Source organism: Hippocampus guttulatus, chromosome 2 (genome assembly GCF_054856545.1).
Source record: "Hippocampus guttulatus isolate MCC_2025c chromosome 2, RoL_Hgut_1.0, whole genome shotgun sequence".
Lineage (NCBI taxonomy): Eukaryota > Metazoa > Chordata > Actinopteri > Syngnathiformes > Syngnathidae > Hippocampus > Hippocampus guttulatus.
In genome coordinates, this window is record NC_141262.1 from 19,944,746 (window position 1) to 19,963,235 (window position 18,490).

At 44.1% G+C, this 18,490-nt stretch overlaps 1 protein-coding gene across 2 annotated transcripts in view; it reads right to left on the bottom strand.

The window, feature by feature from the left end:
• Nucleotides 1-17,716, bottom strand: part of fgf13a (fibroblast growth factor 13a) — a 105,133-nt gene extending 87,417 nt beyond the window's left edge. For both annotated transcript variants that reach the window (XM_086101204.1, XM_086101201.1), the window contains exons 1-2: nt 17,240-17,716; nt 16,833-16,992 (exon numbers count right to left, since the gene is read on the bottom strand). In XM_086101204.1, coding sequence (XP_085957330.1) covers nt 16,833-16,881 — 49 coding nt within the window. In that variant the 5' untranslated portion in view covers nt 16,882-16,992; nt 17,240-17,716. The remainder of the gene's footprint in view (nt 1-16,832; nt 16,993-17,239) is intronic.
• Nucleotides 17,717-18,490: the final 774 nt, after the last annotated feature.

Sequence of the window (18,490 nt, forward strand, 5' to 3'; positions counted from 1 at the left end):
AATAAAACGATCCTGATGGTCTGTAGATAGGAGAGAAGCAATTTTTTTTAGACCAAATGTTCATATTTTTCAACCAAATTCTTATGAGAGAGAACACCCGGATTTGCTGGTAACACAGGTACCCATTTAACATGATTTTGACAGAGTGTAGGTCAACAGATCAGGCTGGGCGTCATACATTTCATGTTCTGTCATTAAGTGGAATGAACAAAGCTGATGAGCGTATTCTCTGTCTCAATCATGAGTTTGAATTGCGGCACGGTTCAGGTGGAAGCAGCAGGCAGGGTCGAAAGGCTATCTGGCCCAGTTAGCCTGCAGGCGAAGGGGGGGCGGGAAAAGGAGAAGCCGGATACTACTCCAGAAGACACTGTGCGTGTGTGTGTGTGTGTGTGAGTTGCATTCATTATGGTTGTGATGCTGCAGCCAAAGACAGGATGGAGACCTGCAGCCAAAGACTAGAGAACTAGAGAAGTCACACTGAGCCTGAGTCGCCATCTGTCCCTCAAAGCTTTTACAGCATGGAGCGCTGAGCCAACACAAACACACACAGACACACACACACACACACACACACACACACACACACACACACGCTGTTGACACACTGAGCAATACCACAGTAGTCAGCAGCACACGCCAAAGCAAACTCTAACCCACTAGTACCCCCTTACAATCTCTCTCTATTTTGTAGTTAATACACAGAAGTAAAATGGCATCCATTATTGTACAGCCCACCAGACTTCTTCTTTGTCTCTCCTCTCCGGCATGTACCTTTTCCCATGGTGGCCCCGAGAATTCAGACAGACAACCATAGAACTGAAACGCTTTGCGTTTCAAACTACATTGTTGTGAGTCGTGTGGCAAGACAGCAGGAAAAATATGTGAAGATATCAGAAACGACAGGTCTTTCGAAGGAGTGAAACGAATACCACGTTCTGGATGAGTTTGTGTTTTGAGGACGACAGTATTTGATTAAAATCAAACATATTTTCATCATAGGTCGCTGATGGTGTGCTGGTACACTCGCCTGACTTGTGTGCAGGCAGCATTGGAAGAGTTCCCACTCAGTGACGGTGTGAATGCTTGTTCGTCTCGATAATGTGCCCTGTGACTGACTGCCGACCAGTTCAGGGGTTATCCCACCTTTCACCCAAAGTCAGCTGGGATAGGCTCCAGCAACTCCCCGCTACGCTCTTCAGGATAAGCGTTGTTGAAAATGGATGGATAGATATTTTCATCACAATCGCAAAGCAAACTCGCATTATTCAATACTCAAATGTAAGAAGTTGCATTTGTTGTTGTCTCATCAAATATTTACCATAATTGTATTTTGCAGATCATCGGATCAGCTCTAAGCCCTTGAGAAAAGACTGCATTGAAGAAGCATGAGAAAAATATTGTTTGTGCACCTGCCAAGACACGGCTTCACATATGTTCCTTATGAGTTTTAGGTTCTAAAATATAACCTCCAGCAAAGAAAGAAACATTTTTTTTAAAAACTTCCAAAGGTCCGAGTGACCTGTCAAGACACAAATAGAGATCATTTTTCACTCTGACAAGAAAAGAGGCCCATAAGTGTATCTATTAAGCGACTGTGATGACTAATTGCGGCACAAGTGCGAGGACCGCCTCCACACCTTCTGCTCATACAACCCTAAAAAAAACATGTCAACTCCCATTCCACGCAGACCAAATAATAAATGACGCGCCTGAAATTGAGTTGGTCGAACGCATTTAAAACGCGGGGTGGATGCTGCACATGTCGTCACTCCTGCGACGAGCACAAAAGCTGCGATTTTTCTGGCAAGAGACACGAGGAATCACAGTTCTTTTCATTATTCATGCCGCCATGTGAATATTATATTTCAAGTGCATTACGCCACACGTGGGACGGATGACACAATGAAGTTATTTTGCGACTACACTCTGCTGCAGGTATCGTAGTTGCTTAAGTTGAATTCATTCCACCAAGTTTGTAACTCAATTCAATCGCATATTTAATTAATGCCATTAAGCCATTGCAGCCCTCAAAAAAAAATAAAAAAATAAAAAGTTGGTTGGGTTGTGTGATGTGTGATTGAAACGCTGCCTCCCTGAGTGAAAATGTCATTTTTTTTCCCTTCAACTCTGGGCCTTTCGCTCCAACACCTAGTTGTCATGGAAACAAAAACTGCACTTGCAATTGACCCGGCAATGGAGGGCTGAGATTAGATCAGAGGCTGATTCTCCTCAGGCAGGACGCCCCCCCCCCCCCACATTCTTCCCCCTTGAGTTCTGCAAAGTTTTATAAAGAGTGGGGTGTAATTTTTGATTTTCTTTTACCACTCAGACTGTCACTGCCATCAAATGATCAAATGCACCACTCCGTGTAGAAAGGGTCATGTGTCAATATTAGCTCATTTCATAGAGCATCTAGCATTGCTAGTTAGAACGTACTGTGACCGCTGTACTTTAGATCACTTTGACAATTCCATGCACCCTGTAATCTGATAACATGATATGCTGCCCACTGTAGCAACCGCTATCCCTGAAAGGCTTGATGAACAAAATAAAACAGGTCATAAACACACTCAAGCTGACAGTGGCTACAAATCCCACCGAGTCACTCAACACATTAGCCAGTCTCCAGCAAGCCAACTCCACACCTTCATTCTCTGACACCTACGTCACTCACCAGGCCAGGCCCCGCCTTTTAAAGCCATACACACTAAAAGTCGCAGAGAGTGGAACTTTTTTTCGGATTAATCGATGGGATAATCAGTAGAATTCTAAAAAATATCAAGAATTATCAAGACACCTGGGCTTTGTTTTAACATGTGAAAATTAGCCATTTTGCTTTCTACACTCGTTAGTTACAAGCCATGAGCCAAAACATGGCAATTTGCAAATAAGAAGCACTTGGAATCCCTCATTTCGATTTAAATATCCGCTGTCATTTCAAGATTATCATATCACGCCGCCTGCGTCGTCACTCATCCAACTGTCACTGTTGACAAATGGAAAATGTCCAGACTCATGAATCAATATGAAGGTAATAAGCGGTGTCTATTTACGGATCACTGTGCCATCCGCACTGAGACACAGCTCTCGGGAACGCCTGGCCGATGTTTTTAATTGACGGAATTAACTTCCTATGTCTGTTAACAGTGTCTCATCAGTCGACGCTCTGGTGACATTTAAGCAGATGATCCGGTCATTATTTAACATGCAATGTTTTCATCTTGCCCTTTATGCAAGGTACGCTCCGAAACCGGGATACTCAAGCAAGACAAATTGGGACTGGCAGCGAATCATTGTTTCTGTTCTATCGCCAGCGCACAATATGAACACACGAAAAGTAAATCGCATCGCATAAATAAATATGACGGCGTCTCCAATTCACGCCGGCAAACAGCAGATGCATTCACTTTGCATTCAGGCAATTACAGCGACATCTGCGAAACTTTGATGGCATGCGGGGGAATGCACTCTGACCAGACGGGGATAGTAAAAGTCTACACACCCCTGTTCAAATGCCACACCTTGGGAATATAAAAAAATGAAACCAAAATGAATCATTAAAAAAAATTCTAATATAAACGCTTTCATTCCACATGACGTACTTGTACGTCTTCTTAAAATTAGGCCCCGCCTACCAAGGACGTACTTGTACTTCTAAGTCTTTTTTTTTGCGTCATGGAGAGGAGGAGGGTGTGATGCAATCTGTGAATGAGAATAAGCCGTTTGCATTGTAAATCATGTAAAAAAAAAATTTAAAAAAAAGGGACCAGAAGGTGGCAGTGGTGCCTCACATGCTTGAAATGCATGCTTTTACAAAAAGCTCTTTTTCTCCGTTTTTTGCCCAGGAATCGCCATTTTCATGAAATTTAGCCATTTTGTAATGCCGATTGCTGAAGAATGGAAAAAGATAGAAACCATTTTTTTTCTGCTGAAAGAAGAGAGTCCAAATTTTATTTTGGTAGGCTCCGTGTTTATATAGTATTAGAACCAAATATTCTTTGGGCCTTGCAAGATCATTCAAAATCCCGTAAAATCCTGGGATTGAGGGGGGTTGCTCCAGTGATAATGGCTGGGATTGAATGAGTTAATGTGATTTACAAACTGTGCAAAAAAAATCTTTTGAGAAAGGAAGTAAAAAGCAACTGAGATAATGCGGTTGCACAAGTGTTCACACCCTCTCATAACACATCACATTGAAACTGTATCACACACCTGCCGCCATTGAACCCTTTCAGGGGCAGCGGTTACTACAGTTGACAGTTTATCATGTTATCAGCTTACAGGGTGCATGAAAGTGTTAAAGTGCCTCTCATGAAATTATTTTTTTCTTGCAGAAACCTGAACATTTGGCGCTATTTGGAACTGTGTGATATGATGTTCATTTGGTGATGAGCAGTGTTGTGTTTGTGCCAAATCAAAGCCAAATCTTTTAGAATTAGGTTCAAAGGTTCAACCTCAGTCTCCGATCTGTGCAAAAACACACTTGAAATCGACAGAAACATTTCAAGACTGTCCCTAGCCTAATTTTCTGGGGTAACCTTTAACTAAAACTAAAGCACTTTCTTGTCATTGCGTGCAACCTTTTCATTTGGCCAAAAGTGCCGTTCATCTTTTTTATGCTCGTCGCTTGTACTGTTAGAGATTTTCTCTCTCTCTCTCTCTCTCTCCCCCCCCCAACCATCTTGCCTCCTTCGCCCCCATATTGCGCAAAGTATGAAAGTGTCTTACTGTCGTAGAGGACACATGCATAATTTTCCTCTTACAATTTTTTTTTCTTTAACCCTTTCGAGGACAATTATATCATGTTATCAGGTTACAGGGTGCATGAAAGGGTTAATTGAGGGGAGTTAATAATCAAGGGCCACTTTGAGATATCTACGCCATTTCAACAAGTCACAGTTCCAGAATTTTGAAAATGTATTTTAAATGACGTTTCAACAAGGTGTAACGCAAACGGCCGAGATATCTATAAGGGCATCTTCGATTTTGTGGCATCGATGGCCGATTCTAAAAATCGGAGGTTCACTGCATGCATCTGAAAGTAATTGAAGGTATGGTCGAGTGAATTTAGATCACACTTTCAAGGGTATATACATGGTATCGTACATTGATAGAAGGCAAGTTGGGGTTAACGTAAATTCATATCAAAGCGTCAAAAGAGAATGATAGAGAGCCACACCTCCATCAGTGCCCCGGGAACGGCTCATTTCCAGCTGCTCTCCCGCCCTTTATTTCCTAATCAAGTGTGTCTTTTCCATACGGAGGGTGTCTCTCGGGCTGCGAGCATGTGTTTGCGTGATGCCGCCGTTGCCGTGGCAGCATTTCATTATGTAAATGACGTCTCCCTGATGAGAAGCGGGCAGGCGCAGCCGTGACGTTCAGCCTTCTCCAGACTTAAATTGGCTTCGGGGACCGGTGGAGGATCGCTGCTATATTTAGTGATCATCTGCACAATGTGTGTCTTTGTCGTTCGTTGAAATGTTCCTCAAAAAGAAGGCGCCACCATACGTTCGTTTTAAACTTGCACGGGGAGACGGCATATGTCTGCCTTTTATTCGAGAGGTTGATTTTTAATACCTCCGGGTTCCATATGCTGGGATTCCAACCTTTTGCTATTTCGTCTTTCATCCTCTCTGCCTTGAATATATCAGCGGGGCAGCATTAGCCTTCCATCTTTCCTTCTCCTCATCAGCGGTGAATGGCTTCGCTTTCCCCGCAGAATCGTGCTAATGGCTTTCCGCTATATATCATCTTCCGTATTCGACTTCAAGGAGAAGGCAATACAAAGCGCTCTGGCCCCTTCTAGACGTTAACCAGGACATGAAACAACTTGCAGACGCATTTGTCTTCAAATTAGCTGCCATTCTTCCTTGGGTCCTTTCGTCAGTTTCTGTTTTGTAAAAGAAATTCAAGCGGTCGCTTAAGCTTTTCGACAAATGTCCGGTAATTGCTTGCCGGATGTCCTCTTACATTTAATGAATGTCCACATCTCCTCGTCCAGCAGACAACCGCACATTGGCAGTAATTTCCGACCACGATTTATCAATCCGTGTCTACATGCCCGTCCTAATGAAGCAGCCCCTTTGAGTGGGCGCCTCGTCGATCGATGCAGTCAACGGTATTCACCTCCCGGGAGCGCGGCATCTCGCTCAAGGTTTAGGGGTCACTTAGCGCCTTCATTAATGAACAGCTTTTGAAATTGCTTACTCTTGGTCGGCGATGCATTTTTTCATCCGACAAACTCTGCATTCTCACCGCTCAAGACACACAAAAGGCACTCCACTTTTTGACTTGAGTGCTACACCCCTGGGTTGGTTTGGGGTTACGTTGCCATTCACAGAATTATTTTGTTTAAAAGTTATTCTTGTGGGCGGCCCCGGTGATCGCCTGGTTAGCTTGTCGGCCTCACAGTGCAGAGGTTCGATTCCGTTTCCGGGATTCCTGTGTGGGGTTTGCATGTTCTCCGTGTGTGGGTTTTCTTTGGGTACTCTGGTTTCCTCCCACATTCCATTGACATGCATTGGCACTTTCGTGGAACACAAAATTGTCTTTAGGTGTGAGAGCGAGCGTGGATGGTTGTTCGTCTCTGTGTACCCCGTGATTGGCTGGGAAACCGGTTCAGGGTGTCCCCCGCATACTGCTCGAAGTCAGCTGGGATTAGATCCAGCACACCCAGCGACCCTTGTGAGGATAAGCCGATCAGAAAATTGAAAAAAATGTCCCGTCCTTTTGTTAGAACGATCCCGAGATAGTGTCCACAGAATTTCACTGCATTTTAGTCACTAATCCATCCATCCATTTTCCGATCCATTTTATCCTCACAAGGGTCATGGGGGGTGCTGGAGCACATCCCAGTTGTCTTCGGGCAGTAGACGGGGGACACTATGAACCGGTTGCCAGCCAATCGCAGGGCACACAGAGACGAACCATTTGCGCTCACACTTACACTTAGGGACAATCTTGAGTGTTCAATCAACCTGCCATGCATGTTTTTGGAATGTGGGAGGAAACCGAAGTACCCGGAGAAAACCCACGCGGGCTGAGAGAACATGCAAATTCCACACAGGGAGGCCGGAGTTGGAATTGAACACAGTACCTCTGCACTGTGAGGTCGACGCGCTAACCACTGGCCCACCGGGCCGCCACTAATAGTATTAGCCTGTGTGAAACAGAGCTGATTTTGGTGATGAATGTTTTCGAATATGTGTGCAGAAAAGATCTGGCGGTGACCACTCGGGTGAAACTCGGCCGCGGATTTTACGGAGCTGGCAACCGCCCCTCTGCCTTTGACTGAAAGCCGAAACAATCGTTTGCACTGTGGAGGACTCTAGGCCAGTTCGACTCGTGCCTCTCTGGCTTGCTCACTTGCCGCCTGTAACCTCTGTTTATTAGCCTCGGTCCTGCCTTATCGCCTCGCTTTCCTCCTTCGCCTTAATCCCCTTTTTAGTTTTCACCAACTTTAATTAGTTCATGTCCGCAGCAACTATTAATCCTGGGTGGGATTTAAAAATGAAGAAATCAACATGCTGTAAAACGTATCATACTGCGAAGTGCGAGGCTTTGACTTTAGCCATGGGGCAATTTTTCCATTTGTGTCTCGAGCGCAGACTTAAAATTTGAAGAATTCCAGAACAGCATTCCGATTCCTCTCCGTTCTGCAGAGGTGGCCTCGTCACGGTTTCAGCAGAAACCTTGAGCTTTCATAATCACTTCAATGACCTCTCTGGGCCGTGGCATCGCACGACGGTTCCAACTAGTCGTGTCTCTGCCGCTGCTGCGGCACATGAACAACAGCAATAAGAAAAAATAAATCAAATCTGCTGATTGTGTTGCGTTTTGCATTAAATATTCCCAGCTGAGGCAAATGTGATGAAATGTCCTTAACTGGGTGATGTCTCTTAAAAATAAACTCACTCCATTTCATTTCCAAGACTGAAGAAAATTGACATTTTTTTATTTTTAACCTCTGCGAATGATCACAGAAAATGAGATACTGCATTCCAAAAACTGAGATGTATCGATGGATGGATAGATTTCGACAAGGTCATTTTAACCAATGAGAAAGTGGATGCCAGCTACTCCGAGACATTTTCTGCTGATGTCATTTTTTTTTTAAGAGATATTAAACCAGTAATGTCCTCGCATATCCATCCTTGTCCATTAAAAGTGCTGAGCCAAGTTGGCTTCAAGGTTTTAGTGGTCTAGAAGAACGGGGTCAGCGATCTGAACAAATTTCACGTTCTCTCGAGCAAACGCATCATCATTATTATTATTATTTTATTTTTTTTATTGGCAGAGTGTGACAAACATCACCACAATTATGAGGATTATATTTACACGGGATTAACGACCGCGGCACGGCTGTTTATTTCTGAAAGTAACCTGAACCGTAATCCTGAGGTACTAATCTGTTACCTACCTGGAATTTTAAAACAACGCCATTATTTTGATGAGATTGCGGTGTTGACAATAAATTGATAAAAAAAAAAAAACAACAAACAAAGCAGCGTGATGATCGCCAAGTACGTCAATAGCTGACCCGAAACACCGTGAGAAATGCGCTGGTTTTGTGACAGGGCGCTGGCATGCGATTGCGTCTTGTGCGAGAATGTCGGCACGCGGCCAGATGCTTGTCGACTGGCGGCCCAAACCTCAGTGCATATTAAAAGCGTCAGCGGCTCTGCGAGTGAAAACAAGAGCAGGAGCGAGGCGGCGAAAAGAGTCACGGAAAATCGGGCCGGCACAGGGCAACTGTTGTCGCGACTTGTGTGGACGCCGAATATTAGCGGCAGCTAGTTCCAGCGGTCGCTGAGCTCCCAAAAGCCGTCCACCTCAGAAGCTCTGTGGATTAGAGCCGCATGCTGACTAATGCACTCGAATATTCAAGTGTTTAGAGGCATTGAGGGCAAAACACTTCAGGGCAGAAGTGACGTAACAATAACAAATAAAATTTGCGATGCAAAAAAAAAAAAAAAACAATCACCAAAAATAAATAAATAAAAAACACTGATGCAATAACGAGGCTGACAGATTTCAAAAAGCAGTGGTATCTTGAGTTACAAGCACCCCAGTTTATGAGTTCTCAAAGTCGGGAGCCGTCGATTTGTTTGATTCGGGTTTTTTCTTCTTTTTACCATACAGTGCTGTTTTTCCTGATTCATTCAAGCCAAACAGTTTTATTTATTTTGATTGATCACAAAACAGACACAGAATGTTGTGTTTTGCGATAAGGTCCAAACCTACCAGGCAAAAGAATGTGTGTTCCCAGGCTTTTTCTAGTTAACAGATTAAGAGCACGGGTTGGTGTCAGATCGATATTTACGATAACTTAAAATAACGTGGCATTTCTCTCCCTCAAGGTCGATATGACGAGCCAAGTTTGACTTCTAATCTTTATTTTCACCACAAAAGCTGTGCTGATCTCTAATACAAATTACATCTATATCTATCAATCTACAGGGGTTTGTCATCACCATTTTTAGAAATACTGAATTTGACAAGCTGGGCCAGACCCTCTCCCACACCTACCCATTGAAAATAGCCAGTGAATGAGTTCAAAACATCTCACAAAAAAATTATTGCAGTCAGCAGATCTTTGGCATCGGGTGTAATCGCTACTTTTTGGAGACGGGCCGTTCAACCCAACAGATTCTCGTGCAATTCTAGACTGAGATTACTACGCTTGAGCCTTTTGTGACAAACAGTCTCAGAAGTGGGATGAGTGTCAGAAGTGGAATGTTTAACCATGAGTTGAACCCCTGTTCAAGCACTCATGGGTACGGACTGACCGCTTGTTGACAGAGAACTTCAACTTCTCATTTCAAATCACTGGCTAAACTTCCATCCGTCAGTGTTGTTCAAGACACGCCTCTGTCTTGTGTTTTTAAAAGTGGAACATGTGATTAGCGTCTCTGCCTCACAGTCCAAACGATCTTGTTTCAGGTCTTTTTTTTTTTTGTGGAGATTACACATTTTCCTCAGATGGGTAGATTTGAACCCTTTCAGGGACAATGGTTAATACAGTGGACAGCTAATCAGGTTATTAGATTACAGGGTGCATGAAAGGCTCCATAGGTGTGAATGGGGGGGGGGGGGGGTCTCTGTGCACTGAGATTGACTGGTGATCAAGTCAAACTGTCTCCCGCCTCTCACCCAAATCAACTGGAATAGGCTCCAGCTCACTTGAGGACAATCGCTATAAAAATTGGATGGATGGATTTCCGGTAATCTGTTGTCCCCACTTGGACCTCATCAATAAACATGATTGATTGCTCCGCAAAGAGAAATTTACTGTCCCCTCGCACGAAAATCGGACCTGAAATGTGATTTCTAAATATTTGACGGGGAAAAAAAATGATGATACATTGGCAGGAGTGCGGCCACAGGAGAAGAAATATGTTACTAATGCAAGAGCTTGACAGGCACAGCTGTTTCAGAGCAACTTCAATTTCACTGAAGAAACGTTGCTACCGTACCACGCAGGATTTTTCTTTTTTTTTTACACTAACAGTGCTGTTCTGTGCCGAGATTAAAAACGGGACGGAAAACTGGCTTCGGTGGGAGGTGTTTGCATGACAACAGAGGTGGCATTATATATGGCGAAAAATAGACTGCGAAAAATGCATCCAAAGCATGGTAGAAAGTAGACTAAGTGGCACTTTTGTGGAAGATTATCAATGATCAAACCAAACAAAAGGGTCTTTTTGTCAAGGGCCCGTTAGAAAACTGCTTGCCTCGAGTGGGACATGTCAAAAAATTACATGTTATTAACCCTTTCATGCACCCTGTAACCTGATAACATGATGAGCTGTCCACTGTAGTAACCACTGCCCCTGAAAGGCTTCATGACTCTTAATTTGGTGTTTGGAGGTACGATACTTAAAAATTAGGGTTTATATATTTTTTTTTTAATGTGGATGTGATGTCAAAATAATAGGGTGCGACTTTTTTTATTTTCTCAACCCCTCGATAGTGTTTATTTTTGTATGTCCCGGGACAATACATAAGTTATGAACTACCGACAGTATCTTTTCAAGATGTGCCAAAAGCCTGTCCAACATTAAAAACAAATAATAATGATTAATCATTTCTCAATGTTTCAGAGAAAAATGATTTTTGTACTGATCTCGCGCTTGTGTCGAGGCACCGTCTAGCGCAGATGATCATTCGCATGGTCGAGATTCCCTCATGACCCATTTCAAAGATCAACCAGTGCCGTTTCAGCGGAAACCTGTGCAAATGCGGCGGGTGCGCAGACAGTTCTTGGAAGTCTTTCAAGCTCCCCCGTGAATACTGCTCCCACTGCCCTATGAAGAACACGCACATTCTTGGTAGGAGCTGTACAGTTTCACAGAGTTCCAGCATTACAAACACGTTCCTTGAATTAACACACAGCGGCAAATCTAAAATCCGTTTTCAAATGTGAAATCAGAACAACCTCCGTGCACACCAACTTCATACCATCTTTAAAAACTATATTTTAAAAGTAAGAATGACATTAAGAGTCAGTTTATTGTCATTTCAAATGGGTCAGATAGGACCTGAGCAGGATGTGAACTTGAAACAAAAGGTTTTCTATCAGTCGCCTCCAAGACCAAAAATCCAAACTACCAATCACATGTCAACAGTGTCACTCCCAAATCTGAGCTGACACAGGAAGCGAGGACGAGCCCTTAATGCTACCAAACATGGATCAGCACGCAAGGGTGTCACATCTCTGATGCAAGGCGAATCACTTTGCTCAGGGCGCCGCGACCCGATCCGAGTCAGAACCGGAAGAAGATTTTCACAGGGAACCAATGCGTTGCCAAATACATGCCGCATTTGAGTGCTGATTTCAGTATGATAAATGACTCAATCAATTCTGCGAAGAAGCAGCTCAAAGCCTGCGCGACGACTCTCCATTGCCTTGACTCAAGAGAATGATCATATGCATGCGTGTGTTCTGATCAGACGTATGAGACCCATTCGGCAATACTACAGTAACTTACGTAGATTGTTTTAGGTCTAGTGGATATAAAAGGTATTTTGGTGATTTACAAAATATAAATACATAAATAAATAAGAGATGAGATGACAAGATGATTTGAAAATTTAGGCCCTGGGTTTAAGTTTTTGGATACAATTACACACACACCCACACACACAATTTTCATCACCAAACTAACACCATACCTCCACCAAAACATGATCATGGCAAAATGATGCTTTGGATTCGTTTTTGTTCAGTTTCAACCAGGGCCCTAGTCTGGCTGGATGGAATTAGAAACCGTTTCGAATACCACTCGGTGTTAGCACAACAATCTTAAGAAAAAAATTGCCAGGAAAAGACAAAAACGGCTCAAATGGATATGGGGTTAATCAAAGATGATTTAAACGGTGTCACTCCTGGCAGTCAGTGTTAGTCAAGGTGGAATTATGAACAGTGCCGAATACCAGTCAGTGTTAGCACAAACTCTTAAGGCTTTGCTAGAAAGCCAACAAAAAAGTCTACTAGAACAGCTGAAATTTATATCAGGCTCATTCAAGGTACTTTAAATGATGGCTGTCTTGGCAGTCAGTCTGGAATTATGACCAGTGCCAAATACCAAATACATCTGTAACAAGGTTAATGAACGCCACTTTAAATTGTGGTAGGTGTGCAACCTTGTTTGAATATGAACAGTCAATTTCTGAACACATCTACATTCCGGTGGTAAGAGGATGTGCACACTTGTGCAAACCCGACTATTTCAGTTATTTTTACTCTCCCTTCTTGAACTCAATTGATTTAGACATGTTATACAAGTCACAAAAGGCTGACATTTGAACCAGGAAGTGATGCCAAAATATCAAATCTGAAACCGTGTCATCAGTCCATCCAGTTAAGAAGCCCGTAGCCGTTCGGATGAGTATACTCGCCGTGCAAACAAGAGTCGAGTTTTCCGGTTCAGCACCGAAAGTGCCGCAGAGCCGAGGAAGCGCGTGCGTCATGCATCCGTACATCACTTTGTCACCCGGCGTTAGCTTCACAAGGACAGCAAGGAAGCTAACGCGACGTGAATCACTGGTGTTGATTTCGGCGGCGATCCTCCTACACGTCCGCTGCGCTGCATGTGTCGGCCTTACACGCACCAGTGAGGGAGAAGGAGAGGCAGTGTAGTCTCGATTGGATGACCCGCAAGTAGGAAATCACATTACGCTCACCAAAAGGCCCCGACGTTACCTTGAGAATAATAATCACGTAATCACTCACAATTTATGCCAAGCTTGTTATACTTAACGAAAACCAACGGTAAAGCTAAAACTGAAGAAGCATTCGAGAACGACATAAAAATGGAAAATGCTTTTCCAAAAAACAGCTACTGTAACTGAAAATACATCTTGTATTTATAAAACTATAATCGAAGCAAAAATGTTAAATGGCAAAAACCAAAGTGGACATCATACATAAGCTTTCTGGGTTGATTTTTGATGTATTCATTTCAGTATTGCTGTACATCCGTAGCTACAGGTGAACCGAGGTCAGTTGTTTGAGTATTCTCGTTTATAACGCAATACTTTTTTTTTTTTTTTTTTTGGCACTCAGTGAAATCAAACTAATGCAAACCAACCTAAAACCAATGATTTTCTAAAAAATATATATATAAATAACAATCATACCAATTAAAACCAATTGAATTTTTTTTAAAAAGTCAAAATGAAATAAAACGAAGAAATCCCAAACTCTTACAACCCTGATGTACGCACATTCGCACGCCTTTAATGTTGGTTGTGAGGTCTGTCTGAGAAGTCATTGTTTGTCAAATCATCCAGTCAGTCTTTCATGAAACGAAATGCAAGACACTAAATGCAAATAATGCCACTAAATTCTGTTGACGTCAATAAAAACAGTCCAAATCAATGCCATTGTCGACGTCACATGGCTTTACAGCAGCTCATTTTTATATAGCTGATGTCATGTTGTTCTTTTTTTTGAGCACATATATCTCATCCACACTTTTAACATCATGTGAATCCTACTGCGCTTTTCCTTGCTCTTCTGGAAGGGTGAAGATGTATTTTGGAGCGGCCCGTGCCACGGAACTTGAGTGAGTCAGCCATTCACGGCGGCCATTGATTTGGAGGGGGAGTGGAAGAGAGAGAAAGATGCTCTTGAGGTTAATCTCGGAATCAATTTTGCCAGCACATTTCGCTCACTCTTTTGTCAGCACAAAACAGACGCACACTTAAAAGTCAATTTCAAGTGTCACGAACTAAGCATTTTTTTAACAAGAGTGGCACAAGTGTGGACGTCACGCTTTCGTCCTAAGTGCTTCACACTGTTCACACACACACAAATCGGTGGCAACTCTTGCCAAACAGTTCATCAGGAGCAATTAAATCTTTAGTGTGTTGCTCAAGGACATTTTCCCAGGAATTCAGCCAGATGACACCACGACAGTAGTTGCTAGCTTGGCCACGCAATCAGATTGCTATGCATTGCTTTTTGATCGTCTATGCCAGGGATGGCCAACCCGTGGCTGGCGAGCCGCATGCGGCTCTTTGGCTGGTTCAATGCGGCTCCCGGGCTTTCTTCACACGACAAGCGTCGAAAACGCCTCGGCAGTGGCGATGCCATTCAAACCAAGGCGCTAACTTCACAGAACGTACTCCGTCAGCCTATCATCAATCCCGTTACTTGATTGACATAGAGGGCAACCAATCAGATGACTGCATCGGCGCTCATGTGCAAACAACGGCGCGAAGCTAGTCAGCGAATTACCTCAGATTTTAAGGCAGGGGTGCCCAATACGTCGATCAGGATCGACCGGGAGCCAGAGAGCTGGTTCGAAGTCGACCGCAAGGGATGGGAGGAGGAAAAAAGATTTTTTCGTTTGTATCTTTAGCTTTGGTTCATTTTCGGCCCGTTCCGACTGTTGCTCATCGTAGTGTGTGTGCATATGTGCACGAGTGCACCCGCGTTAGGGCGTGCATGCGAGCGTGTGTGTGTGTGTATGCTTGCACGCGCGCGATCGGGTCGTTCGTGGGAAGTTGGTCACGTCAAAAGTCGATCTTTGGCCAAAAAAGTGTGTGTGTGCGTGCAAGGAAGTTGTATGATGTGGCTCTTTGCAGTCACACAGTAAAAAAATTGGCTCTTTGTCTCTGACTGGTTGGCCACCCCTGGTCTACGCAGTAAAGGAGGTGCCCGATTTTGAGCCGACAGACGCGTCGCAAACAAACGTAAGGTCCTGTTGCCGATTTTGAGTTTTCTTGACACGTCGTAGCCCATGCAGTGTAACATACGATTGGTCAAGGGGCGTCCGGGACACTTTCAGGACCAAGACGACGAAAGTCTGACATCTCAGAATTTGTGATATGTCCTATGTCGTGCTTCGATCGGTTCTTGGGCATTGACCAATCGGAAGAGAACACCCTCCTAAATATGACGAGAGACTGGACATGGCGCACGCAATCACAATGTGGTGTACATACAGTATTTTAAAAGGGATTTGAAGAAAAGGGGAAATATTGGAAAGTATACGTAGCATTTCAAATCATGCTACGTTGGCTAACTGCAAAGCTAGTAGCCGATTAGCAAAGCGTGTTCAACAATTACCTCAAGATCTTTTTGGAGAAGAGACATTCCGTACCACCCGCTCGCCACCATTGTCCATACTCTCATTTTTTTCTCCTTTTCTGTATATAGAAACAACACGCATGCACATAATGCCTCCAACAACAGCTGCTTCTCCCACCTCCCTGACGGACCTGCGCCGATGGACTGAATCTTGACGGCGACGGACTTGTGGTGTGACACGGAACGATATTTCTTCGGTAGTCTGACAGCGCGACAGTCAGGAATGACCAAAAAGTCGTGTCGTTTAGGAAGGCCATTAGATTCAACGGAGAGATACATTTTTCCCTTGGTATAAATATGACATGCATGGCTGCTGATCAGTTCAGGCTGTTTCTGCAACCACGTCGTTGAAAAGGCTCCAGTTCTCCGGAAATGGAGGGATGAATAAAATAATACACATTATGAAATTTCTTCGCAGATCTAGAATGGCCTATGAATCACAACCCCCCCCCCCCCCCAAAAAAAAAAAAACACTAAAAAAATCTCCAGCCCTGATTTAAACTGAAATGACTTGTGGCAGTTATTCCAAAGCAAAGCAGTTAAGCATATTAATCGGCAGTGATCACTTCAAACTTGCCGGTTTGGAGCGCGCAATTGAATTAGTAGGAAGAAACAACAGTGACGTACTTCATGTTGTTCACAGTGGCTCCACGTTTGCTCGTGTGTGAGTGTGTGTGTGTGTCTGGAAAGTGTGCATGCCAGACACACACACACAAACACTCACAATGTGTGAGAAATGCCGGTTTCTCTGGTAACCCTAACTCCTCTTTGTCGCCATGGTGATAAACGGCCACCCAAGCTTAGTGAATTGGATGCTAAATAAATAAGTAAATTTTTAAAAAGGGTTCAAATGTTTGACCCCCCCCCCCCCATAAGAGATTCTGACAATTCAACAGGATGCCAGGAGGAAACACAATGGACAGGTGTCCACCTTTCTGCTTGCGTCCTTTTTTTTCCCCCTTCTACAATCTACATGCGTGCCATGATTGGCTGCGGCATTGCAATCACCAAAACAAAAAGCTCATCGTGCACAATGTGGGCCTGCGGCGTCCACATGCTGACAACAGCTCACCATCATTGCTCACAGTGACCCGGTTCCACCATGCAAGGGGGTGGAAGGGATGAAGGGACAACCTTCATTTCTATCGTTATTGTTTTTAAAGTGGGGGTGGGGGGGGGGGGGGGGATAACGCATTCAGTGCAAGGGCAAAATGAAAACGATCTGGACACTTACCCTTGGAAGCATCCTTGTCTTCTTTAGGCTTCGCCACTTTGCCGCTCATAGATCCCAGTTTGGATGCGTAATTCCCGATTTAGACAAGAATCCTGATGGACGGTCTACTTTGTCATCAATCAAATCCTTCCACGGGCTTCCACGTGCTGAGATAAGGGCTCTATGGAGGGGGGGGGGGGGGGGGCAAAAGAGTCACACGAATGACATTTTTCAACCCCTTTCGTTTTTCCACGCGCAATTTCGAGGCGTGCAGTGAGGAGACAAAGGTCCCCGTTGCCCGAAGGGGTGTGCGCGTAGAGGGTTTCTTCCGGTGAAAGCAAAACAGCGTGAGGTTGCTGCATGCGTGGACCATATGCCACACGCGCAAATGGCAAATAACGTGTACGCGTGTGTTTCCGCTCTCCTACCTTATCTCGTCCTCGCTGCGCGCTACATCAATGCACGTGGATGAAAGCACACGCTCCCACCATCAACGCCGCTGACTTGCATCGACACCAGCGAGAGGAAAAGCACGACGCGCGGTGAATGACGCGAAAATTTTAAAAAAAACGGGGGGCCCAAAAAGAGGAAAAGAGGGGTTCTGTGTACAAACAAAAGCATGGAGTGGGGGCCATCCAATGTGGCCTCTTGTCAGTGGAGCTTCGACTGTCTGTCTGAGGCTTTTTGTCTCTTCGGTCACAATCAACAGGATACGCAACACCAGCGCGCTTCCACGTCACGCACACGACGATTGGCTGCAGACTGCCATCGGTCTCCCTATATCTGAAAAAAAAAAAATCGAATACGTTTTTTTTTTCTCCCCCCTCCCCGTTTTGCTGTCGCGCATGTGGCGAGCGAGTTCTTTTTGGAGAGCCGCTGTCGAGATGCCGCGTCTGGTCGTGGCGCTCTTTGCGCATTTTCGCTCTCGCGGTGATCACGTGACGGTTTAGATGTGATTGAATGGATGGAGAGAGAGAGAGAGTCCAATGTATCAAAAATGCAGTCTTCATCGTTTTATGAATGTTGCTCTCTATTAGTAGAAGTGACGTCATTCTTCGTATTTTATAGTTGGCAGTGGTGCATACTTGAGAGGTGTTCCTAATATTTTGGTTTCCCGTGGCAACATAAGAGTCAAATGACATGTTGACCAACAAGATTTGACATACAGTCAAACCTCGGTTTTCGAACGTCTCTGTTCTCGACCAAATCGGTTTTTGACCAAGAATGTCGTATTTTTTATGGTTCTCGACCAAACTGAGCGCGCTTAAATGCGCCACTTGACTCCTCTCGCCTTCCTTACACAAAGAAGTGACGCTTCCATTGTGAGCAGATGAGTATTTTTAAAACCCTTTATTTTTCATCCCTTTTATTATTGTTATAATTAATATCTGTGAGTGTATTAAAATGCCTTGTACAAAGAAATGTCTTCACTTTTTATCAATACTATGAGCATTATTCTTGCAAAAGCATATACCATTGCATTTTAATTGCATACGAGAGGGTGGACATTGATGGAGTTCACTTAGAAATTGTTCTTTCCGGAGAGTAAAAACGGCCGCATGAGCGCTGTGGTAACGGACCGCTGTCCTGAATATCCGATACATTGAAATAGCTACAATATCGGCCCGATACCGGCACCTGATACCGGTGATCATCCAACCCAAGTCAGAAGTGTGTAA